Source organism: Hyaena hyaena, unplaced genomic scaffold, assembly GCF_003009895.1.
Source record: "Hyaena hyaena isolate Hyena2069 unplaced genomic scaffold, ASM300989v1 scaffold_12, whole genome shotgun sequence".
In the NCBI taxonomy this organism is placed as follows: Eukaryota; Metazoa; Chordata; class Mammalia; order Carnivora; family Hyaenidae; genus Hyaena; species Hyaena hyaena.
Window position 1 is genome coordinate 6,265,264 of NW_024080644.1, and position 27,400 is coordinate 6,292,663.

Below are 27,400 nucleotides of genomic sequence, written 5' to 3' on the forward strand. Positions count from 1 at the left end.
CCAGGTATGATCTAATTTGTGCAAAGCAATTTGGAACAATTACCTATATTCTAACACCTGTGAAAAGCAATTTTGCTCAATTTCACTTTAGAGGTACTTTACTTCACTTTAGAGATAATCTTACCACAAAGTATGTTATCAAGAATTAAGTAAGACCAGGGGTGCCTGACTGGCTCAGGTGGTTAAGTGTCTGACTTTGGCTCAGGTTATAGTCTCATTGTTCGTGAGTTCAAGCCCTGCATCAGGCCCTCCAGTGACTGCATGGAGGCTGCTTTGGATTCTCTGTCTCCCTCTCTCTCTGCCCCTCTCCCTCTCTCTCTCTCTCAAAATAAATTAATAAACATTAAAAAAAAGAAGACAATACCAAAAATGTGCTCCTAAGCTGCACAACATATTCAATTTATGCTACTGATGTTTTGCACTCACATTGCAGACATTCTATTATTTCCTTAATACTTTGTCTTGAAGACTTCAGCCAAACATTATGGAATACTGAGATTAAATATCCATTTAGCATTCTAGCATATTGGCTTTCTCTTCCTGATTTTTGTGATACATAAATTTGCTGAGTAGTTGGGGCGCCTGGGTGGCTTAGTCGGTTAAGCGTCCGACTTTCGCTTAGGTCATGATCTCGCGGTTCGTGGGTTCGGGCCCCGCGTCAGGCTCTGTGCTGATTGCCAGCTCAGAGCCTGGAGCCTGTTTCAGTCTGTGACTCCCTCTCTCTCTGACCCTCCCCTCATGCTGTCTCTCTCTCTCTCCTAGAAATAAAAAAAAAAAAAAAAAGTTGCTGAGTAGTTTATAGTTTTACACAACACATAGATGGTATAGACTCAGATAAGTCTCTATCAGCCATTTATTATAGTCACCTCTGCAGGCTAATTCATTCATGACCCTCTTCAAAACTGCACCTCTAGGGGCACCTGGGTGGCTCAGTTGGTTGAATATCTGGCTTCGGCTCGGGTCATGATCTCATGGTTCGTGAGTTCGAGTCCCACATCAGGCTCGCTGTTGTCAGCACAGAGCCCACTTTGTATCCTCTGTTTTGCTCTCAGTGCCCATCCCCCTCTTGCATTTTCTCAAAAATAAATACAAAAAAAACATTAAAAAAAAAAACCCTGCACCTCTAGCACCACGACCTTCCTTATCCCCCTCCCCTAACTATTTTCTCTCCTCATCCTATTTGATTATTGCCTGTCTTTTCCTACTAGCATGTAAATCCCAGCAGGGCAGAGATTTTTGTCTGTTTAGCTCCCTGCTGTATCTATATAATTTAGAACAGGATCTTAGTAGATAGTAGCTCTCAATGAATATTAGTACATGCATGAGTTGAATAAAGAAATGTTATAGTTGCTGGGAATTCCATAGGGAATGACAGAAAGTATCGTTTGTGGTGTGGAACTTAATAAAAGTGGGGGCAAGAAGAGAAATAAATAAGTAGATAACTACACAATTGGTTTTAAGTTAATTGTTTAGGAAGGGAATTAGTAAAGGGTCTTTTCAGGGAAAACTTCTCTAAAGAAGTGACACTGAATGGAGGCATTTAAAGGATTTAGAAGTAGGTAACCAATTAGGTGGGGTGAGAGGGTTCCAAGCAGAAGGGTGAGCAATTTAAATGCTTAAACAGAAATCATTTCAGAATGTTGCAGCAGCTAAGTGAAGGGTGGGAGAGATTAGAGAAGGTAAGGTCAGGGGAAAAAAAAAGCATGGACCAGAAAATGGGTGGCCTTTCTGACCTCACCTCCTAAAGTTTAGGAGGTTTAAAACCTAAAGGTTTTTATTTTTTTTTTAAATTCTTTTTATTAAAAAAATTGTTTTTCAATGTTTACTTACTTTTGAGAGAGAGACAAGAGCATGAGGGGGGAGGGGCACAGAGAGAGGTAAACATAGAATCAGAAGCAGGCTCCAGGTTCTGAGTTGTCAGCAGAGAGCCCGATGCGGGGCTCGAACCCACTAACTGCAAGATCATGACCTGAGCTGAAGTCAGACGTTTAACTGAGCCACTCAGGTGCCTCCAAACCTAAAGGTTTTTAAACGGCCATGGATGACACAGGGTGGTTTAAAACAGCATAGTGACAAGATGCAATTTATGTTTTACAACAGACCAGTCTCTTCTATGAGGTCAGATTATAGGAAGCAATTGTAGAATTGTAGTAGTTCAAGTGATATGAACTACTGAAGGTAAAAGTGGTGGAGCTGAAAAAAAGGGATCAGAAATGAGATACAGATTTATGCCTTTGTGATCAGCATTCACTGACAGGCTGGGAGTTTGCAGTGCGGGGAAAAAAAAAGGAATCAAGTATGACTCTTAGGTGTTTGGCAAGATGAACTAGATAAATAATGATGCCATTAACTCAGATGGAGAAATCTTTGAGGAATAAATTAGCTTGTGAGGGGACAGGTATATCAAGAGTACTATTTAGTAAGAGGTACCTACTTACTAAATATCCATGTGAAGAAGAAAATAAGCAGTTGAAATTCAAGAGAAATTCTGGAATTGGAGATGTAAGTCAGGAGTTCACGATGAATGGATAGTATCCCCAAGTCTAAAAGAAATGACCAGGAAGATACTATAACTGGAAAAGAGACAGGACTGAGCCTTAAATCAAGTTAACATCTAGAGTTCTGATAGCAGATAAAAGACTGAAAAGACGACTCACAAGGGCTAAACAATGACATAGAAGGAAAACCGAAAGTCAGGTTAATATAACATGTCAAGGAGAGAAGAGGCAACTATGTCAAATGCTACTGAGAGATAAAGCGAGATAAGCACATAGCACTGACCTGTAGATTCTGCAACATGAAAGTCATGATTTCCTTGACAAAACTATTTTAGTTGAGTTAAGATTAGATTCTCACTGAAGTGAATAAGAGAACTGATAACAGAGATAAAGAAGCAGAGACAGGGGCGCCTGGGTGGCTCAGTAGGTTATATATGACTCTTGATTTCGGCACAGGTCATGATTTCACAGTTTGTGAGTTCAAGCTCTGCATTGGGCTCTGCACTGACAGTGCAGAGTCTGCTTGGGATTCTGTCTTTCTGGCTCTCTGCCCCTCCCCCATGCACACTCTCTCTCTCCAAATAAATAAATAAACTTAAAAAAAAAAAATAAAGCAGAGACAGTGAGGATAGATAACTTTTTCTAGGAATTTTTCTTTAAAGAAAAATAGACAAGTGGGTTGGTGGCTGCAGGGGCCATCGGATCAAGGTGTCAATATTACGTTGGCTTGTGACAGGAATACAAACCGTTAGGCCCTAATAATGAAAATAAACTCAGAGGTTTGTTTTGTTTTGTGTCTTTTTCTTTGTCTCCCACCCCTATTCAGCTACCTGTGTGCAAGTGTAGAAAAGGCAGAGTTGGTTGGTGTCTACTGTAGGAGACAGGGCTACTTTTCCTGATACTTCACTCTTCTTTATTATTATTATTATATACTCATGGCCAGGGTTTGATTGTGATTAGACTTTGACATTTCCCATGTTAAGGTAGACAGAGTATATTTCTTATCTCCAGTGATACTAAGTGTGACTTGATTTGACCAATGGAATGTCGGGGTAGGTGATGGCATACAAGTTGGGACCCTAGAACTTACTTCTCTTGTGCTTCTTCCAGCCACAATAAGACCATGTTCTACGTACATCCCAGAATGAGAAACATATAGAACAGCCCTGAAACTGATTCAAAATCTAAAGAACTCAGCTAATCAGCAGATCCACGAGCAAGAAAAATGAATGTTTCTGGTTACAAAACATTGAGATTATGAGGTTGTTTTTTATGCAGTATTAATGCACAATCACTACTAAATTCACCAACGGTTGTGGGTTTGCCTGGTGAATACAAGAAGGAAGACAAACAAGGGAGCTGAAAGCATAAGGAAAAGGGAGTGACTATCATGACAGAGTAAACGGCCATTTATAAGACGTTTTGGATATAAATGCTCAATAGACTGGAATGCATTTACTTGTATTACAAGGATCTCATAATGGAATCTGTCTAATGCCTTGTAGGAAACGAAGAACATAATTATTACATATTTCCCAAGATCTGAGAGTTTAGCAAAATATAGACAGTTCCTTGTGAGTGCAAAAGCAATACATACTCAACAGAAACTGTACTTCGAATTTTGAAGTTTGATATTTTCCTGGGCGAGTGATATGCTGTGCGATGCTCTCTCATGACTCTGGGGAGTTAGTGGCAGTGAGCCGTCAACCACCTGAGCACAAGGGTGAACAACTGGTACACTTTCTGTTCTTCACTTTCACTATAGTATTCAACAAATTACTCGAGATGTTCCGCACCTTTTGTCTTAGAGGATTTTGCCCAACTGCAGGCTAAGGTAAATGTTTTGATTTAAAGGTTTAATGTCAATTAGGCTACGCTTTGATGTTTGGTAGGCTAGAGGTGTTATGTGCATTTTCAACTTACGTTATTTTCAACTTACAATGGCTCTACTGGGCTATAACCCCATCTTAAGTCAAGGAAGATCTGTAAAACTAGGTTAAAGTGTTAGAGCTTGCTCTTTTTTTTTTTTTTTTTAAATGTTTTATTTATTTCTAGTAGAGAGAGAGAGACAGCGTGAGCAGGGGAGGGTCAGAGAGAGAGGGAGTCACAGACCGAAACAGGCTCCAGGCTCTGAGCTGGCAGGCAGCACAGAACCCGACGCGGGGCTCGAACCAACGAACCGCGAGATCATGACCTAAGCGAAAGTCGGACGCTTAACCGACTAAGCCACCCAGGCGCCCCTAGAGCTTGCTCTTAATCGATCCATGCTATTATTACTATTCATGTTTGTTTTCATTATAAGTATTCTATGTGATTTTAATGACCTAGCAATAATTTGTTTAGGAATTAACATAAACTAACCAGCTAGTGCTGGAATCCTCCTGTTTCTACTTTTTTTTTTTTTTAATGCTTATTTATTTATTTTTGAGAGATAGAGCATGAGCAAGGGAGGGAAAGAGAGAGAGGGAGACACAGAATCTGAGCTATCAGCACAGAGCCCGACACAGGGCTTGAATCCATGAACCATGAGGTCATGACCTGAGCCAAAGTCAGATGCTTAACTGACTGAGCCACTCAGGGGCCCCTTGTTCTACTTTTTGTACGAAAGTAACTCAAACTCAATTTATCATCACATGACCATCTCCATCATAAAAAACAAATCAAAGCAAAACAACAACAACAAAACACCTTAGTCATTATCTTTTCAAATATTTATTCTTTTCATCTGTGGTATTCTATCTCTCTGCCTTCTGGAACTGTCATTATAAATATGTGAGACTGTTTGATACTGTTCTATAACTCTTCAATGATCTCTGTTTTTCTGCCTTATTTTCTCTTTATCTTTACATCAGTGAAATTTCACTGAACTAACTTAAAGATCATCGATTTTTTTTTCCATGGCTGTGTCAAATCTATTAATAAGTCCACCAAAGACATTATTTATACTTTTTCTGTGCTTCCATTCTGAGCATTTGTTTGATTCTTTTCATTTCCATCTCATTGCTTAAATTAATTCAATTTGTCATATTCTCCAGCTTTTCCATTCGAAGCTTAAACATATCAGACTAATGTGAACACTCTGTCAGATAGTTTGAATCTGTGCCATGTCCCACTTCGGTTCTAATATTTGACTTTTCTCTTAAGAGTAAGTTACTTTCGGGGCGCCTGGGTGGCTTAGTCGGTTAAGCGTCTGACTTTCGCTTGGGTCATGATCTCGTGGTTCGTGGGTTCGAGCCCCGCGTCTGGCTCTGTGCTGACTGCCAGCTCAGAGCCTGGAGCCTGTTTCTGTCTGTGACTCCCTCTCTCTCTGACCCTCCCCTGCTCACGCTGTCTCTCTCTCTCTCCTAGAAATAAATAAAAACATTAAAAAAAAAAAAGAGTAAGTTACTTTCTCGTTGTTGTTTGTAGGCCTTGTAATTTTTTAGGTGGGAGAGGTACCCTTTCATTTAGTGTGGGGGCTGATGTGCCAATGGGTTTTTCTTCATGTCTGGTGTACTCTGAGTTGTAGGTCTTCCCTGTGTGTGTACCTCACACAGGGGGTGCCTCTTATAACTTGTTGTATTTGTGACTTAATACTTGTTGATCATGCAATGGGAGTGGTAATAACAGTGTGCTCTGCTGTTCTGATTAAGCTTGATTCTTTTTTTTTTTTTAATAGTTATTTCTGAAAGAGAGGGGGCGAGAGAGAGAATGAGAGTGAGCAGGGGATGGGGAGAGAGAGATGTAGACACAACATCTGAAGCAGATTCTGAGCAGAACAGGGAGACGCCAGGTGACAGATTTTTTTAAATGAAAAAAATTAAAAGGTCTGAGGGTGAATTTCTTGCCTAAAGTTATTTGAATTGGCAGCAGGGTAGAGTTCACTATAACCATATCAGGAAAACACTATTTCTGTGCACCATTTACTGGGTCAGAAAAATATTTTATTATGAAGAAACATTTTTTACTGAAGCGCAATTCTCTTAAATGGTATTTTGTTTACAAAGTGACACCTAAAGACATACTATTTTTTTAATTTATTTTTGAGAGAGTGAGAATGAGAGAGCACAAGTGGGAGAAGGGCAGAGAGAGAGAGAGAGAGAGGGAGAGAGAGAGACAGCATCAGAAGCAGACTCGAGGGTCTGAGCTGTCAGCACAGAGCCTGATGTGGGGGCATGAACCTATGAACCATGAGATCATGACCTGAGCCAAAGTCAGAAGCTTAACTGACTGAGCCATACGAGCGCCCCAAGACATACTAATTTTTAATCCCCTTTGGCTTGTTTCTCTTCTGAAGATATTTATTTTATTTTTTGAAGTTGTAACGGTAATAATCTGTTTTAAATGTAGCAGCTTTTATTTCTGGATGAAATGGATTTTCACTGGCAAGGAATTATTTATATAGATATTTTAAGTCTTGCTACTTTACACTTTACTAAATAATGAGTCATAACTGAGAAAACATGGGTGCTGTCTTTAAAGCTATTAACTTCTAAATTACATATTCTTTAAGTATGTAATTTCTATTGATTATAGCAAGGATTCGAAAATAAGAATAACATAACATCCATATTAACAATGAGTGTGGTAGCAACAACAATAAAAGCAAAATTATCATCCTATAAGTGCCTTAAGACACAGAGTTTTGGCTTCATGTTTATTATCTGGATTAATGCTGAGTTAGAATATGTTATCTTGGTGAATCATTATTGGGATAACAAATATTGCTTAAAATATATTTTCTCATTTGGAGGATAATGCATAATATTTTCTATAACAATAACAACATAAAAATAAGGAAATTTTTTTTTTTACTAGAGAAAGATTTTGGCTTTAATTCAATGGCAATAATATAGCTGAGTTGAGCTATGAAATTCTCTTGAGAATTTATGAAGTCATGCTGTGAAAACAAGAGTTTGAGTGATATGTGTCACCACTGAAACATTAAAGGCAGGTAATATAACTAGAAGAGAAATTAAATGACTTATCAAAAGGCACATGTAAAACTAAGACTTACTGTTTTAAGATGGAAAAATACATTACTGACCATTCTTGTTTTTCTTAAGTGCTACACCCAACGTGAGACTTGAACTCACAACCCTGACATCAAGAGCACATAATTCTCTGACTAAGGCAGCCAGCCACCCTGTAATATAGTCACTGATAGTGTTTTGTTCTTACTTCCCAAATATCCTACACTGATAATAGGCTATTTTTTAAACAACATCAAAATTAATAATTTATATCTGTGGTTTTTGATGTGTTATACTGAGAACAGAGAAAAGGACTAGGCTTATCAGATATTAACATGTACTATTAAAAATCACAATTGTTACTAAAAGACAACATAGTGAATGAGAGAAGATATCTGCAAATGACATATCTGATACAGAGTTAGTATCCAAAATACATAAAGAACTTACACAACCCAACAACATAAAACTAAATAATTCAATTAAAAACTGGGCAGATAACAGAAACAGGTATTTCTCCAAAGAAGACAGACAGATGGCCGACACATGAAAAGATGCTTAACATCTCTAATCATCAGGGAAGTGTAAATCAAAACCACAATGAAATATCACCTCACATCTGTCAGAATGGCTATAATCCAAAACGGAACAAACAAAACAAACAACAAGCAAGGATGTAGAGAAAAAGGAACCCTAAAGCACTGTTGGTGGGAATGTAAACTGGTACAGCCATTGTGAAAAAACAGTATGGAGGTTCGTCAAGAAATTAAAAGCAGAGCTACCATATGATGCAGTAATTCTACTACTGGGTATTTATGTAAAGAATACAAAAACACTAAATAAAAAAGATATATGTGACCCTATGTTTACTGCAGCATTATTTACAATAGCCAAATTATGGCAGCAGCCTAGTATCCATCCAAAGAATGGATAAAGAAGGGGCGCCTGGGTGGCTTAGTCGGTTAAGCGTCCGACTTTCGCTTAGGTCATGATCTCACGGTTCGTGGGTTCGAGCCCTGCGTCGGGCTCTGTGCTGACTGCCAGCTCGGAGCCTGGAGCCTGTTTCAGTCTGTGACTCCCTCTCTCTCTGACCCTCCCCTGTTCATGCTGTCTCTCTCTCTCCTAGAAATAAATAAAACATTAAAAAAAAAAAAACAAAAAAAAAACAAAGAATGGATAAAGAAGATGTAGTGTATATATGCAATAGGATATAACTCAGCCATAAAAAAAGAATAAAATCTTGCCATTTGCTACAATATGGATGGATAGACAGTGCATAATACTAAGTGAAATAAGTCAGTCAGAGAAAGACAAATAGCACATGACTTCACTTGTAGGTAGAATTTAAGAAACAAAACAAATGAGCAAAGGAAAAAGAGAGAAACAAAGAATCACACTCTTAATGATAGAGAACAAACTGATGGTTGCCAGAGTGGAGGTATGTGGAGGGATGGGTGAAATACGCGAAGGGGTTTAAGACTAGATTTATCATGATGGACAATGTATAGAGTAATGTATAGAATTCTGAATCACTATATTGTACACCTGACACTAATATAATACTTTATATTACCTATACTAGAATAATTTTTTTAATTTAAAAATTTTAAAAAGATACTGGCTAGTTATAAACTAGTTAATTAATGAAACAACAGAGAGAATGACCATAAATAGATCACAGAGTATGTGTATAAGAAGATATTATCTTATTAACATAGTCATCAATTAATTAATATATTAATAATACTAAAGCTACTAAACAGTTAATATATTCAATTTTGAATCATTATATTATATAATAATATATTTCCATATAAATCAAAATATAAACCATTATTGATTTATATTAATTGAATAATTAACAATGTATTATTTATATATTAATTATATTAACAGTGTTTCCATTTCAGGAAGAGCTGGCTTATTTCACAAATGATACAATCACAACTTCCTATCTGGCTGAAGAAAAAACAAGGGAAGATTTTGCACATACAGATAAATTCCAAATGAATTTCATACATAAATATTTTTTAAAACTTTAAAAATTCCTGAAAAAAATTTAGTAATCTATCTTCACATTGTTTGAAGAACAAAACTCTTCCTTTTTTTTAAAAAAAAATTAATGTTTATTTTTGAGAGAGAGAGACAGAGTGCAAGCAGGGAAGGAGCAGAGAGAGAGGGAGACAGAGAATCTGAAGCAGGTTCCAAGCTCCGAGCTGTCAGCACAGAGTCCGATGTAGGGCCCAAACCCACAAACTATATCATGACCTGAGGTGAAGTCAGGCTTAACTGACTGAGCCACCCAGGTGCACTGAGAATAAAATCCTTCTAACCAACACAGGTGACCCAGAGGATATAAAGTCAGGTGTGATTTTACCATAAAACTGCAGAAAAAATATGGGGAAAATTCTATAATGAAATATAATAAACAAATAACAGACTGGAAAAAAATCTTTCAGGGAGGGGTGCCTGGCTGGCTCAGACTGAAGAGCACATGACTCTTGAACTCGGGGTTGTGAGTTTGAATCCCACTTGGGTATACAGATTATTAAATAAATAGAAAAACTGTAAAAGAAAAAAGAAAAGAAATTTATCTCAGGGAGATACCAAAATGATTTTTAATGGATAAAATTAAAAAGTTTCACAAATTAATGACAGAGGTAAAAACAACCTAATATTGGGGCACTTGGGAGGCTCAGTTGGTTGAGCATCCCACTCTTGATTTCAGGTTAGGTCATGATCCCAGAGTCATGGGGTTTGAGTCCTGCTTTTGGCTTGGTACTGAGCATGGAGCCTGCTTTTAATTCTCTCCCTCCCTCTCTCTCTGCCCCTCTCCCCTGCTCATCCACCCTCTCGCTCTCTCTCTCTCAAATTAAAAAAAAAAAATAAGAACCCACCTAGTATCATTAAAATGAGCAAAAGTTACACCAATACAACTTACACAAAGCCAAATGCAACGAGCAATATTAGATCTGCAAGTTCTGCTTCCTGGAACCCAAAGAACTTCTTGTATTGGCCAACTGAATGGCTTCATGTTGACAACAGAGGCATTAATTGTCAAAGAATAAAGGGATGTTAACTAACATTTATCTGTCTCTCTCTATATCCATATTTAAATAAAGCTACAATAGAATACTGAACATTTTCAAAATTATGTGAAATTTACTAAAATTATATCCGGTTAGTTTTATTTATATGTAGAAAATTCTGTGAAAACTTAAAGGCCTGATGATGTTTTAAAGAAAAAAAAGAAATTTAAGTAGAATAGAGCAATATGGCTAAAGGGATCGTCCATATGCATTTATCTGCCAGGAGTATTTGTGCAACCAGAAGTAGCATTTCCTTATATTGTGATTACTCTAATGACAACAACCTAAACTGAGGCTCTAAATCTTTTCTTTAAATTAAAGATAAAATTTAATTAGTCCTTGCAGAGATTATCAACATTGTGTCAAATGTTTTGAATAGTATACTAATCTTTTTACTAGTGCATCAGGGAATACCAAGAGTACTAAAGTAATGTAAGAGTCATTATATAATAATGTTTTTGATTATATTAATCTTTCTCATGAAAATGATTAAAGATTTTCTATTCTTGAGCAAAGAATACTCTTATTGTTTCCAGTAAAGCCTTTATGTGTTCTAGGAAGCAATAAGAGAAAATAAATAGTTACCTGCTGCATTTAAAATCAGTTATAAAAAATGAGCAAATCAGAGGACTCTAGATGCTGGCGAGGATGTGGAGAAATGGGCACCCTCCTACACTCTTTGTGGAAATGTAAGCTGGTGCAGCCCCTCTGGAAAACAGTGTGGAGGTTCCTCAAAAAATTAACCATAGAACTCCCCTATGACCCAGCAGCACCATTGCTAGGAATTTACCCAAGGGATCCAGGAGTGCTGATGCATAGGGGCACATGGACCCCAATGTTCATAGCAGCACTCTCAACAATAGCCAAAACATGGAAAGAGCCTAAATGTCCATCAATGGAAAAATGGATCAAGAAGATGAGGTTAATCTATACAATGGAATACTACATGGCAATGAGAAAGAATGAAATCTGGCCATGTGAAGCAACATGGATGGAACTTGAGGGTGTTATGCTGAGCGAAATAAGTCAGGCAGAGAAGGACAAATACCATATGTTTGCAAGTATAGGAGGATTAGGAGGAACTTAATGGAGGACCATGGGGGACAAGAAGGGGAAAAATAGTGGGGGAGAGGGAGGGAGGCAAACCATGAGAGACTCTTGAATGCTGAGAACAAATTGAGGGCTGATGGGGGTGGGGAAGAGGGGAAGGGGGGTGATGGAAATGGAGGAGGGCACTTGTGGGGATGAGCACTGGGTGTTATATAGAAACCAATTTGACAATAAACTATTAAGAAATTAAAAAAAAGAAAAAAGAAAACGCAAAAAAAAATAGTTATAAAATACTAAGTATAAATAATCACAAAAATAGCTTATATTATTTGACAAAAATTATCTATTTACTGTTCCTCTAATATCACAAAAAAATGAAATATGTTATTAACAATATAGTTATTAATACAATGATTATATAATTTATATAATAATATAATTAATTTATAATATAATTAATATATAATGATTTTGAGCATGATTTGTCCATTAGACACATTCAAAATATATAAAAAAGATATTTGAAAATCTATTAAAAAATACAGGTTAAACATTTCTAAAGATCAAAAGTTGGGAACTAGTAAAAATACATAAAATGGACATTGATACAAAGATTAAATATCACAGAAATGTAATTTTTCCAACAGGTATAAAGTTAAAATTTAAATGATAAATTCAAAATAATTCCAATAAATATTCTATCTGGTTTTCTCTGGAGGTAAATGAGTTTATTATAACAGTCATATGGATACATAAATAAGAAAGAATAGCCAGTATAACTCTGAGAAGGAAAAGTAATGTGAGAGAGCTCTCTTCAACACATATTAAAGTACATTATAAAGCCTCTCTAATTAAAACAGTGTAGTTTCGGTTCACAAAGACAGATCAGTGGAATTGTAGTGATAACCCAGAAAGAAACCAAATACACATGGCAGTATAGTCCATGATAATGCTGACATATCAAATCAGCACCAACAAAATGGTGCCTTTTTATTTAAAATTTTTTTAATGTTTTTATTTATTTCTGAGAGAGAGAGAGAGAGAGAGAGAGAGAGAGAGAGAGAGAGAGAGAGAGGAAGCATGAGAAGGGGGAGGGTCAGAGAGAGAGGGAGATACAGAATGTGAAGCAGCCTCCAGGCTCTGAGCTGGCTGTCAACACAGAGTCCGACGCAAGGCTCGAACCCACGAACCGTGAGATCATGACTTGAGCTGAAGTTGGACACCACTCAGGCGCCCCAAAATGGTGGCCTTTTAAATAAATCTTGAAGAAATAAGACAACCATTTGGATAAAGAGATGGAGGGAAAAGCCAAATGGGTAGATTTAAAAGACTCAATCGCTCAACATTTCTAAGACGTCAGTTACCCCCAAATCAGTGCATAATTTCAATACAATTCAAATGCAAATCTTAGCAGGCATATGTGTGTGTCTATGTATCTGTGTATCTGTGTGTATTTGGAAATTAACTAGCTGATTCTAAAAGTCTGATAAAAGCACAGAGGATTTAGAATAACTATAAAAATCTTGAAGAATAGGAAAAATTGGAAGGATTTATGTTACCACATATCAAGACTTGCCATATGGTAGTGCAAGGACAGGTGAGTTGACAACAGGAAGCAAATAGAAAGTCCAACAATAGACTCACATACATACTGACCAAGGTCACATTGCTTTCCTGGGGCAAACTGCATTTAATGATAAACTGAGGGAGGCAGTAGGCTGGGGGGGGGGGGAGAGTGGGGGGGAGGTCAAGGATATGGAGGTATAAATCCCGGCCTCCTCATCTCCAATTGGGGCAACTGTGAAGAGCCAGCCTAGTTTCAGTGCTTGTCATGTGTGAGCTGACACCTTTGTCCCCATCTTCCCCCTCTGTTCAGTCTTGCTTCATTCTCTTCTTCCCAGGGGCTTTGATCCTAAGAGCATTCCCTAAGAAACTTCCTGAATACCAACTGCCTTCTCAGATTCTCCTTCCCAGGAAAACTGTTTTGCAACAATTATTCTTCAGATAGTGCTGAGAGAAACTTGGGCAGATATTTTAAATTTCTATTACATTATTTATTGACAGACATTTTACAGCTGTCTTCTATTTATAACAGTATTGTGTATCTGGGTAGAGCCCAAGCCCTATATTCAAACGCAAGCTCAAGTATATATATATACTGTGGGTGTGATCTTGCACATAACTCCTATATGTCTCAGTATACATATCACATAGGGGTATCAGTACACTCTATATCAAAGGGTTATTGTGAGGACTAAATCCATTAATATTTATAAAGTGTTTTTTTAAATATTACTTATTTTTGAAATTGAGAGAGAGAGAGAGCATGAGTGTGAGTGGTGGAGGGGCAGAGAGAGAGGGGCAGAGGATCTGAAGCAGGCTCCACACTGACAGCAGAGAGCCTGATGTGGGGCTCGAACCATGAAAATTATTACCTGAGCCGAAGCCAGATGCTTCAGTAACTGAGCAGCCCAGACGCCCCTGTAAAGTATTTGAAATAGTTCCTTACACGGAGTACATTGCTATTGGTCATGACAAGTGACACTGTTTTCCATTAAAATATTCTTAAGTAAATTATTATATAGGTGATACAAAGGTATGTCAGAGTTTGTGAAGATGGTATACAAATAACTGAAATTTGGTGATTTTTTTTTTTTAATGTTCATTAATCTTTGAGAGAGAGAGACAGAGTGTGAGCCAGGGAGGGGCAGAGAGATTGGGAGACACAGAATTTGTGCAGGCTCCAGGTTCTGAGCTGTCAGCACAGAGTTTGACACAGGGCTCGAACTCAAGAACCCCAAGATCATGACCTGAGCTGAAGTCAGATGCTTAACCGATTGAGCCACCGAGGTGCCCCTGGTAATATTTTTTTAATGAAAATTTTGAATAAGAATGGCATACATAAAGGCTTAGGGATATGAAAAGGAAGAACAAAGTTGGATAATTTAAAAAATATAGATACAAATACGGCAATAGATAACTACTGTTTTGTAAAAAATTCTTTTATAGAAAACTAGTATTCACCTAGGGTAACAAAACTCTTTCATCAATGAGTAATTGATGAATATTAAAATCATTTGTTTAGCAATTGTTTCACCTAGAAAACAAATAGATTTCACAAGAAAAAAAAGCTATTATTTATTTCTTTATTCATTTTCAGAAATATATTTCTTGGCATGTACCAGCAGCCTGTTATCTTATTTCTTATAAAACTGAAGAACACCAGGAATCTATCTTCGTGTTTACCTATTTTCACCTATACAGATAACGCTAACAACCAAGAATTGTACCTAATTTTAGTGGTTAGAAATTTCTTCACATACGCAATTTTATTTGTTCTTCAAAAAAGATCCTATTTGGCAAAACTGATTTTCATTTTTTAAGAAGCTCAGAATAGGTTCTAGAGAATACGGAAACTAGCTGAAGCTAATACAACTTTTCCAGGTTACAGTCAAAACCAGAACACAACAAATTCTCAGACTACAAGTCTAATACTGGTCTGTGTAGCGTGGATCTCTTCCTAGACTCCTAGGTCTAATTTTATATATACATATATTTGTAAAGTAGCACTTAACTCTCTAGAGCTACAGTATGATGTATATTAAGAGTTTTCCTCCCAACACACACAACCCAGCCCTGGCTTTTTAAATGTCACAGTCAGAAGACCCAGGAAAATGTAACAGCTAAGATATTTTTTTCTCAGGGGCTTAATCTTGATTTTGCTTCAGTGACATTTGATTACTTCCTAAGTGAAAGAGAAAAAGAACACTTCAAGTCTTATAAATGTATCAGCTTTGTAGCAGAATGTCTTCTGAGATCACAATTCACCTATACGCTTATCTCAGTCTTGGTTATTCTAACTAATTAGACGTGTAGACAAGAATAAGCTTCAAAGTGAAAACCTGGCAGGTTAACATTCTTCACTGACAGAAGACTCCTTCCCTCTCCCCTGCACCACGCCCTCTGGTCTAATTCCTGTCACCAATTTTGAGAAGATGATAACAGAAAGGACAGTGAAGTTATTAAAAACAAAATGAAGTATTGAGCTATCTACACCATAGCATGGAACTCACTCTAAGGAAGAAAAATTCCAGAAAAAAAAAGTTTTCTTAGAGGAATAAAATGGATGTGAATGTCTTTTTCCAATGTTAAAAACTAGTGTCAATGGCTAGAATTCTAGTCTTCTTCGATATCTTGATATACAGAGATCCAATTTTATGAAAATATTTTATTTTTTAATGTTTATTTATTTATTTTGAGAGAGAGAGAGAGAGAGAGAGACAGAGAGAGACAGAGACAGAGAATGAGAATGAGACTGAATGAGCAGGGGTTGGGGCACAGGGAGAGGGAGAGAGAATCACAAGCAGGCTCCACACTGAGCATGGAGCCCTATGTGGGGTTCAATCTCATGAACCATGAGATCATGACCCAATCTGAAATCAAGAGTCAGATGCTTAACCGACTGACGTAAGTGCCTCTATTAAAGGATTTATGAATACAAAGGAACTAAAATTTCATAAAGAAGTTAATATGAGAATGTTTGCAGAAATTATTTTTATCTACGTCCTTTTGCAGATTGTTAAACATTTGTGAAAATGTTTCCGAAGTCAGGTTGAGACTAGGATGATGCACAGAATAGCTAACCACGAAATAAAACAGCAGCGCTCACACTGAGAAACATACACTAGTCTTAGAGGCTGTCAGTGGTCTTCCTTTAATGCTGAGCATTTCACTTAAATGAACTGAATGCACTGTCATAGTATATGGCACTCTGGAGAGTTCAAGTTTAGAACCTCTCTGCAGAATCAGTTCATCTGAGAGCAATATTTACAAATGTATGTTTCTTAGCCAGATATATATTAAGCATGTCGTTTCCTCTATATGGAAATATAGATTGCATTAGGGAAAAAAAAAAGTCCTAGGAAACACTGCCACAAACAGAACTTCGTTTAAGGTGGTATTTCCCAAATTTAAGCAGAGAACTTAGTTTTTCTTTTTTCTTCTTTTCTCATATCATACCCACTTCCATCTCTTGAAATTAGTATTTCACTGTATACATTTAGGTGAAAACTGGTCAAGAATAAGATAATCTTTGGGGCACCCTGGTAGCTCAGTTGGTTAAGCATCCAACTCTTGATTTCTGTTCAGGTCATGATCTCACAGTTTGATGAGTTTGAGCCCATGTCTGGCTCTGTGATGGCAGCATGGAGNCCATGGGGCTCTTTACTGACAGCACAGAGCCTGCTTAGGATTCTCTTTTTCTCTCTCCCTCTCTTTCTACCCCTCCTCCACTCATGTGGTCTCTGTCTCTCTCAAAAATAAATAAATAAACTTTAAAAAAAAGAGTAAGATGATCTTTATAGTTCTGAAATATTCACCGAGGAAAGACTTAGTTTTAAGGTTATAAATGCTTTACATGGTACATGAGATTATCCCTACAGGTAATTTTTACAGCATGGCAAATGAATCCCTAAGTCCCTAAAAATGCCAATAGCAGTGCAAGAAACAGAGCGCCCGTTTCTGTTGTTCCCTTAATGTTTATGCCCTCCAAATCCTCAGGAACATCTCTAATACTAATGCCACATAAGAACACCAGAGAAAACAAGAAATTTCTAGAGAAAGTTTCTAGAGAAAACAGCTCCCTTTGGAGATCTTATTATATAGAGCAGCAGGGAGTGCACCTTCAACTGCTGACCCACTGTAGAGGCAGGATATGCATTGTTTATAGAAAAAAGAAACAAATCACAGAAGACACTAGGGAAATCAATAAAGAATCCAGGAGAAAATTGGATTAAATTTGAAAACCATGTGAAGACAATAAGAACAATATGAATTATAATTAAGAAAGTACTTTCAGAATCTCTTTATTTCACATTAGAAAATTTTAAATTGGAATAGACAATGTTAGCCTCTGTATTGCATAGAAATGACATTATAAATAATTACTAACTGGATTGCTTATTTATTTAAATTTGAAGATATATTAAAAATCACTTGCTAAAGAATAAAGAATTGGAAATTTAAAAAAAAACCCAGCCAAACAAGGAAAGTCATTTAAATACATGAGCAGTACAAAATTAAGAAACAGAGATATAAAGTTTATAAACTAATGCAATAAGATTGTTGAGTTTGGTAAAGGAAACCATAATTTCCGTAATTCCCATATACAACTCCACATTTAGAGTGAGCAACTCCCTGGCACCTTATTTTTATTTATGTATTTTTTTTTTTTTTTTTACCTTTTGGCCCCTTTACCTCATTATTTGAATTATTTATAAACATTATGCTGGAAAATGAGGAAATAAATGGTCTGGGAGAAGAAGATTATTGTAAAGGTGTAGTTTTCCCCAAATTTGTGTATAGGTTTAATGTAATTGCAACCAAATGTTTATTGGGATTTCTTTGAGAGTTGATAAAAAAGTTATTTCAAATTTTTTCCATAAGGACAAACAGGTGATCAAAGGAAATAAATCATTTAAAAGATCATGAAAAGAAAGAAACAGAATAATAAAATATAAAACTGTAGGATTTAAAGTGTATGGCACGAGAATAAGACCTAAAATGTAGATCCATGTAACAGAATATATTTTATCTGAATACAGCCTGCAACAGTAAATAGCTACAAAATGATTATCATTATTGAATGAGAAGATGGGAAACTTGCTAATTAGATGAGGGGAATCAAACTAGATTATAATTACATAGCAAAAAAGCAAAATCTGGATGAATTAAAGGAGTAAAAGAAAAAGATGCCTATCTGCATGTAACTCTTTCCCCATTACAAAGAAGAAACAAAAGAAAATGTAGGTGAATTTTTTATTGATTTCATAATACGGGAAGACTGAAACTGTAGAACCAAAGGGAGAAATTTAAAAAAAAAAGAAAATGTCTCATATAATTAATGGGTAAGTGAAATTAAAATATACGCAGACATATAAGTAATTAATACAAATATAATAAAGTTGTTATTTGGCATTCAGGTGATTTCCAACTTTTTGCTATTATAAACAATGCAATATTTTGATTCCTTCTTTAAACGATCTCACCAGAATTGGAGCTATTGGGTCAAAAGGGGGATCATTTCTAAGTTTCTTTATAGATATTACACAAAGTGCTTTTTAGAAACTATGTTGTGACTTGTATTCCTCGAAGCAGTATTTGTTCAAATTTCACCATGGTTTCAATGAAAAATAAAGATAAAAAGAAAAACAAAAATTCAGGTGGCTATCATTTAAATCAAGATCTATTTGAATATTAGTGACTATGAACATATTTGCAAACATTCTTTGGCCATCTGCACCTACTCTTTTGTAAACTTTTTACAATTTTTTAAAATGTGTTACAAAGAAATTGAAAATATAGACTTCAAAGTCAGATACAAGGAGGTTCAGCTTTACCATTAAGCGACTGCCTTGATTTGTGTAAGTTAATTTTTCTGAATTGCAATCTCCTCAATTCAGTAAAGTTGTATCAAATGAAATAAAATAATGAGATTTAGGATGCTAACATAAATACTACAGTAAATAGAAAAAAATCAAGAACCTATTTGTATTGGGATGCTAGTAGTAGCTGCTGATTTCAGTTAGTCTTTTTGTATTAAGATAATTCATGGGCGCCTGGGTGGCTCAGTTGGTTGAGTGTCTGACTTCGGCTCAGCTCATGATCTCACTCTTGGTGAGTTCCAGCCCCACACTGGGCTCTTTGCTGACAGCTCAGAGACTGGAGCCTGCTTCATATTCTGTGTCACCCTCTCTCTCTACTCTCTCCCACTGGTACTGTGTCTCTCTCTTTCTCTCAAAAATAAACATTAAAAGAATTTAAGATAAACCATATTTTATCATCTTTACCATAACTGTTATGAATAACTTAATGTAATTTAAAATTATTCTTTCTCATGCCTTAGATTTTTTCCTATTCATCAAGGTGCAGGAGGGATGATTAATATATAGTACAAAGAGATGAACATTCTATAATAAATTTTCAGAGAATCATTAGCTTTGTAAAGATGCAATTATTTTTCATGATTATGAATAGCTTTAGCATATTATTTATTTTTCATTTTCCAAAACCTTCTTTGACTCACACGCTAACATATTAATTAAGTGGTATGATTTTGACCATTCAAAATCTCAAAGATAAAATATTTTACAAGCTGTATTTCTATGTTATGGAATGAAAACCGGTGAGGATGTAATGAATATATATAAAGGTAATACTACCCATGTCTTTCTAGCAACTTACTAAAATTTGTGTCCAAGTTTTTAATTGTATAATTATTATTAAATATTTATTAAGACAACAGACATATAATTTCATCATCTCTGAAATACAAAACCATATAGAATGACAGACAGCTTATAATGCAGAAATCCATACCTTGTGTATGACTCAGACCACTAAACTTGAAGGCAGGAGTCTGCCTGAAGAACTTATCCCAGGAATGGTCAAGGATGAGATGCTTGGGCTTATCCCGACCTAATAAAAAGATAAAGAGATATTGTTCTTCAATGTCACATTCAAGAGGAAAAATAGCAGTTGAGATTGAAAGAGAATCAAAACTCCTCTCTAGTGGGAAAGTTCCCAGATAATTACTTTTTAAAGTATATTTTAAGATGATATTTAAATGCCATTTTTGAAGAACATATCCAATATTACAAATGGTTTTCTCTATAATATTAAAAAATATTATAAAATCAACTTATACATTCTTAGAATATTAATTTAAACCATTCAAACAACAGATATGACTGAGAGCCTGTTTGAGCCCACTATCTAAAAATGGCTGGCGGAAGTTAATATTTACATACGCACAAATGAATATGCACTGACAATAATTTAAACCAATAAATACAAAACCAATTACCCAAAAATGTCAGCTATATAACAAGTACTTGCTTTTAGTGCTACCATATATAAAAGATAAAAATTTATGTCGGCACAAGCATTTATATTTAATTTTAAATACATTGTCCTTGGAAAGAAATGTGAGTGCATGTTATAACCCCTATGAAGAGGATTTTTGTAACATATGGTAAAATTGTATATTTATTTACCATCTTGCCTATCAGTACTACTTACATGCTTTAAGTCACATTTACAGAGCTCAAGTGTGGTACAAAGTGAGTGTATAACAAATGTGAGTGCCCTAGGTTATTTGAAGCTTTTGTGAACTAGTATCCTGCTCCTCATGGGACTCATTAACGGTCTGTTTTGGAGACATTTCTACTATTCTCTTAGCGTGTAGGCCACCTCCTCTCTAGCCTCCCTATCTCTTCCACCATTTACAGGTTGCATGAAGTAAGATATGAATAGACTCCTGAAATATAAGCTTTTCTAACACCTTGCCTTGTGTAATGTTCAACTGAAAAAGCTTAGAGATAGGGTACTTGGGTGGCTTAGTTGGTTAAGCATCCACCTTCGGCTCAGGTCATGATCTCACAGTCTATGAGTTCGAGCCCCATGTCAGGTTCTGTGCTGACAGCTCAGGGCCAGGAGCCTGCTTCGGATTCTGTGTTTCCCTTTCTGTCTTCCCCTTCCCCACTTGCTCTCTCTCTCTCTCTCTCTCTCTCTCTCTCAAAAATAAATAAACTTTAAACACTTTTTTAGAAAAGCTTAGAGACAACACCCAATAGAATTAAAGAATTAAATAGAATTTAATGAAAGAGAATTTAAAATTCCTAAATGTCAAAGGGCAGCATTTCTAAGATAAGTTATTAAAATGGAAACAGCTAAAATATCAGCAGAAGAATAGGCATTAGACAATTGGCACCACAAAGTTTGAGAATGAGTTTGCAACTCCAAAAACATTGCCTTCTTGGAAAAATAGTGCATTTTGAAAGATATCTTTTCCAATATATCTTACATATCTATTATATCTATCTGTCTATCTTTCTATGGAAAAAGAAATCAGGAATGCAGGATCTGAAATACTGTGAGTCTTCTCTCACTCAGCAACCACCAACTTGGTGTTAGGAGTTGCTACCAACTTCCATAAGGGGAGTCTGTGAATTCTGTAGCATCTGCAGAAACAATGATCTCTTCTTTTGAAAGATAGCAAGGGATTGCATAGTCCTTTCAGGAAATAATTTTAGTATTTGCAAATATTTAAATTAGAAGATCTTAATAGCACCTTTTTAAATTAGTATATTTGGCATACATGTTAAATATTTTTATCCTTATTGTCAGTCGTGTTTTCTTGTGGTCCTTCAACAATTCAGGCCAAATTATGAGGCCCAGTCACCAAGGAATATGAATATAAGACACAAACACGGTGGCTAGAAAAAAAACAGAACCCACAATAGAAAGGAGGAGGAGGTTATGACAGAGAGAGAGAGAGAAGGGGGGGGAGAGGAAAGGAGAGAGTGAGAGAGGGAGGGAGGAAGAGGGAAAGGGCAAGGGAGAGGGAGAGAAGGAGGGGGGGGGAGAGAGAGAGAGAGAGAGAGAGAGAGAGAGAGAAAGAGAGAGAGAGACTTCAGTACTGACAAAAAGGAAAGGAGAAATATTTTCATAAAGGAAAGGGACAAAGCCAAAGAAGGAAAGATATCAGAGGTTAGTGTCATTCTTGGCCCCTGGTCTCCTCAGGCTGAAGGATGGGGGAGAATCTGAGGGTCTAAACATTTACTCAAGAAAGAGTGAGTTTATTTAAAAAAGGTGGTTTTAAAAGACCAAAGACTGGGGTTCCTGGGTGGCTCAGCTGGTTGAACATCTGACCCTTGGCTTTGGCTCAGGCTGCGATCTCATGGTTCGTGGGTTCGAGCTGTGCATCGGGCTTTGTGCTGACAATGCAGAGCCTACTTGGAATTCTCTCCCTCTCTCACTGCCTTTCTTCAGCTCACATTCTTGCTCTCTCTCTCAAAGTAAATAAACAATTATTTAAAAAAATTTTGTACAAAAGACTAATAAGTCTTTCACTGTGAAGCTTACTGTTTTTTCCTGTTATATATCAAAAGTATTTCAGACCAATTAAAGAAAATTAAGAAGCCACAAATTATCATAATTTATTAAAATTTTTTTAATGTTTATTTTTGAGAGAGAGACAGCCAGAGCCTGAGCGAGGGAGGGGCAGAGAGAGGAAGACACAGAATGTGAAGCAGGCTCCAGGCTCTGAGCTGTCAGCACAGAGCCCGATGTGGGGCTCGAACTCATGAACTGCGAGATCATGACCTGAAGTTAGACGCTTAACCTACTGAGCCACACAGGCGCCCCCACATAATTTATTTTTAATGTTAACAATCTTGATCCAATACGTTTTTATAACATTCGTATCCTTCTGAAGTGATTTGCCTGCAACTGCCTTGAAAATTCCTCTTCTTGGACAGATCCATTTATCAGCCTTGTGTATTGTTCCCACACCGGGAATTCTGAGTCCCAGAAGGGGTACAAAACTCACAAACATGTATTTTCTTGGTGCCTCCTTAAATGTGTCGTCTCTAATCCCAACCAAATACCTTTTATATTTTAATTTTTATCAGCTCCGTCCTTCATTCCTTCCAGCAATTACTTCCAATCACTGAGCCACTCTTCAAATCTCCTTCTGCCTCTTGCCAGCAGATAAAAATATAAATGTAACTGCATTTAATTCCAAAGCCCCTCTAGCACCCTAACAATTTATCTACAGTCACGTTTGTTTTACTCTATCTCCACCTGTCCAAAGGTAGAAAAGCCCCTCCTGGGGGCGCCTGGGTGGCTTAGTCGGTTAAGCGTCCGACTTTCGCTTAGGTCATGATCTCGCGGTTCGTGGGTTCGGGCCCCGCGTCGGGCTCTGTGCTGACTGCCAGCTCAGAGCCTGGAGCCTGTTTCGGTCTGTGACTCCCTCTCTCTCTGACCCTCCCCTGCTCACGCTGTCTCTCTCTCTCCTAGGAAAAAAAAAAAAAAAACAAAACAAACATTAAAAAAAAAATTAAAAAAAAAAAAAAAAGAAATGCCCCTCCTGTTCTCGGCTCCTCCTTTCACTTCCCGTCTGATCCCAGGGCTCCCAGAGCCATACCCATCAGTTAAGCCCTACCTCCTTTACAGGTTTAACTTCTTAATCCTGTCTTCCTTTTTCTGCCTATACATATGCTCGTGTTTTCCATAGTAAAATGCTGATTTCCTTGAGTCTACAATCAACTTTTATTTTAAAGGAAACTTAAACAAATGTTTAGTTATATTTGAGAGAGAGAGAGAGAGAGAGAGAGAGAGAGAGAGAGAGAGAGAGAACATGGGCAGGAGGGGCAGACAGGGAGAGAGAAAATCTGAAGTAGCTCCACGCGGACAGCAGAGAGAGCCCCATGCGGGGCTTGAACTCACAAACTTCAAGATCATGACCTGAGCTGAAGATAGATGCTTAACTGACTGAGCCACTCAGGTGCCCCTACAACCACCTTTTACTAATACTGGCAAGTCTCTCCTCATCACAGTCAAAGTCTTCACAAGGGAATTGTACGTTGGATGACAGTATGTTCTTAATTTTTACTTGATTATTTCATACCAAGAGCAAGAGGAGGTGATCAGGAAAGACAAAAACTTCAACAAGTCAACAATAGTGCTAAGCTTCAGTATTAATACAAAAATAGTCATTTAGGGGGCACCTGGGTGGCTCAGTCAGTCAAGTGTTGGACTTCAGCTCAGGTCATGATCTCGCAGTTTATGGGTTTGAGCCCTGTGTCAGGCTCTGTGCTGACAGCTCAGAGCCTGGAGCCTGCTTCCTATTCTGTATCTCCCTCTCTCTCTGCCCCTCCTCTGCTTGCTCTTTCTCACTCTCAAAAATAATAAACATTAAAAAATTTCAGAAAAAATAAAAAACATAGTAATTTGCATTCATGATAAAATACAATTTGCCTCAATCAGATTGATGGAGATTAAGGAGAATGCTACTAGTCAGAGTTTACAAGGTTCAGGAAAAGAGGTAAGGTCTGTAATAGACTCCTCATAGGAGCACGAATTGCAACAGTATAACCATCTTGGAGAGCAAGTTGGTTATTTATATCAAAAACCTTAACATGTATGCATTCCTTTTGGCCAAACAATTGAGCTATATAAAATGAGTTGTGCCAGCAGTAGTAGTTTTAGTAGATGTAGTAATAAGATTTGAAAAGATAAAATTAGTAATGCCCAGTATTATATTTTAAGTGTGGTTCAGAAAACTCATAATGGGTTGGTTTTGATTTCAGACCCTCATTATTTGGTCTTTTAATAAAAAGTGAACAGAAACTCTACACGATCTAATTTAAAAATATGTATCTTTAATATGACATGAAAAAATAAAGCCAAGTTTTGTTAGAACCAGAATTTCATTAAAAATTATAAATATGCTATATATAAAGCAAAGAGTGTTTGTCCATTGTGGAAAACAGTGTGAAGATTCCTCAAAAAGTTAAAAATAGAACTACCCTATGATCCACTATAATTGCACTACTGGGTATTTACCAAAAAAATACAAAACCACTAATTCAAAGGGATGCATGCACCCTTATGTTTATATGATGATATATGAAATTACTGAATCACTATCTTGTACGTATGAAACTAATAGAACACTGTATGTTACCTATATGGAAATTAAAGTTTCTCAAAGGAAGAAAAGAGGGAAACGAAACAAAATCAGAATACTAGAATTTCTAAAAACTTAAGGAATAAACGTTGGCATAGTTGAGTCATGTCAAAAAAATCTTACAAATATACTAATTTACATATTTGGCTTTACAGATAAAATTGGAAGAAGTTGACTTGGTACACAGATTCCTAATTAAAATTTTTTTAAATGTTTATTTATTTTTGAAGGAGAAAGAGACAGGCTCCAGGCTCTGAGGTGTTACCACAGAGCCTGACATGGGGCTAGAACTCACAAGCTTTGAGATCATGACCTGAGCCTAAGTCAATGCTTAACCGACGGAGTCACCCAGGTGAAATTAGATTTCTAATTTCTGATTCTGGCTCTGATTTATAAGTTGTGATTTCAGCCAAGACACTTCATCTCGCACATCTTGTTTTCTCGTTTACAGAATGATGGTGTTGAAACAGCTAATGGATTTCTGAAGTGTCCATTATCTTTAAAATGCTTTGGTTCTGTGATAAAATAGATTTCACTAATAATTACAAAATGACATATGTGAAATATAAAAACAAATACTTACTTGTTAGTATGATATCGATTAGAACATCTTCCTTGGTGGGATTTTGGAAATTTATAACGACAGATGATTGAAGACGGAGGTATGCGGTCATTCTTTTTAAGTCCATAGGCTGGGGGAATAGTCCTATTCCAGACAGGCAGAATCTCCATTCTGCAAACTGTTAAAAAAGATAAACATTCATGACATATATATCCTAATCATGTACATTTCATTTGCAACACTTACTAAGTGTAACATGCATAAAAATCGTGGCAGATAAGAGACATTTTGTTGTTAATATTTCATATGCAGTTATATTTTTCCTTTCTTTTCCAAATTCTTTTTGATTTTACTGAAATATTAGTATACTTCCACACTAAAAAAAGGCGGCAGAAGACCCATACTCAAATATTAAGCATATTTCTAGGCATAAAAGTTTATTTATAGCAACATAAAAGATAAATCTTAATGAAAACCTTGCATTTCTGCTCAAGGTTTTTTACAAAAATCAATTTGTCTAGCAAACCAGATACTAAATACTGTATGAAGTTTCCTAAGTATTAGGGTGAATTTCAAGTGAAATTCAGATAGTTATCACATGAAGGCAAAGATGGTGAGGCATAGATGGAAGCCCCGTTAAAAAGAAGTGTGCACATTGCATGACATATAATTTATCCCCACCATCTATTACAGTGTACATTCTCTTAGTACAAGATAGGGGTGAAGAGCTCAAAAATTATGTGAAGGAGATTGCATGTAGCCACTGTTCTTACCTGGGTTTCATAAGTCTGCAAAGCACTGTTTGAAAATGTTCCCTTTGTGTTCATTTAGAATAAAAGTCCCAAGCATACAGCAGGCTCTGACTCAGTTCTCTGCACTGAACACTTTGCTAATGTTACAGATGAATAGAGGTCACTAAATAACAACCAACAAAAAATAACCTAGTTTATAATGTCTTAAACTGCATAGATGTGATCAAGCCTAAATTCCAATGAAAGAGGGAAACTTTTAAGATTGTTTCAAACTAGGATAGGTGATGACAGTAAATCCATAAAATGCTATCTTTGCATAGGAGAGATTAAAGGGAAGTTGTACCTGCATATATCTTCAGATGACTGCATTGCTTCTGGTTAGACGTTCTACTAGCAGAATACAAGTGTACTATGTTTTTACTTATGATGTCCTGACTTGACTACACAATTGAATGACTGGAATCAAGCATCAGGGTTCAATTACATTAACAACTGTTTTACATAAATTACTTATTTCTTTTGGTTACGTGATAAAAATCAATCCTGAAGGACAGAAATAACATTACTTTAAACCACTGGGAATGAACAAGACTACAAAAACAAGGAGGCGATGTGTTCATGTTTTGCCACGTGGTCTCCAATACTGCAGCTTCTAAATTAAACCACATCCCACCATTACTGAACACTAGTATCCACAAACTGCTCTGGCATTGCTTAAATTATCCCTTTCGGTTCAGGGAGGGGAAATTAAAGAGTATCTGAATGAACATGTGTATTACAAAAAGAAAGTGACATATTTAGCCCATCTTTATCTCTAACTTTCTTGAAAGAACACACAGCTAACCCTTTAAAAATCTGATTTCAATTTTTTTTTTTTAATATTTTTATTTATTTCTGGGAGAGAGAGAGAGAGAGAGAGCATGAGCAGGGGAGGGTCAGAGAGAGAGGGAGATACAGACTCTGAAA

At 36.5% G+C, this 27,400-nt stretch overlaps 1 protein-coding gene across 1 annotated transcript in view; it reads right to left on the bottom strand.

Moving 5' to 3' along the window:
- CFAP47 (cilia and flagella associated protein 47) overlaps positions 1 to 27,400 on the bottom strand; it is a 500,885-nt gene that overhangs the window by 81,128 nt on the left and 392,357 nt on the right. The window contains exons 57-58 of the mRNA XM_039256279.1: positions 25,704 to 25,860; positions 19,966 to 20,064 (exon numbers count right to left, since the gene is read on the bottom strand). Of these exons, the coding sequence (XP_039112210.1) occupies positions 19,966 to 20,064; positions 25,704 to 25,860 (256 nt within the window). The remainder of the gene's footprint in view (positions 1 to 19,965; positions 20,065 to 25,703; positions 25,861 to 27,400) is intronic.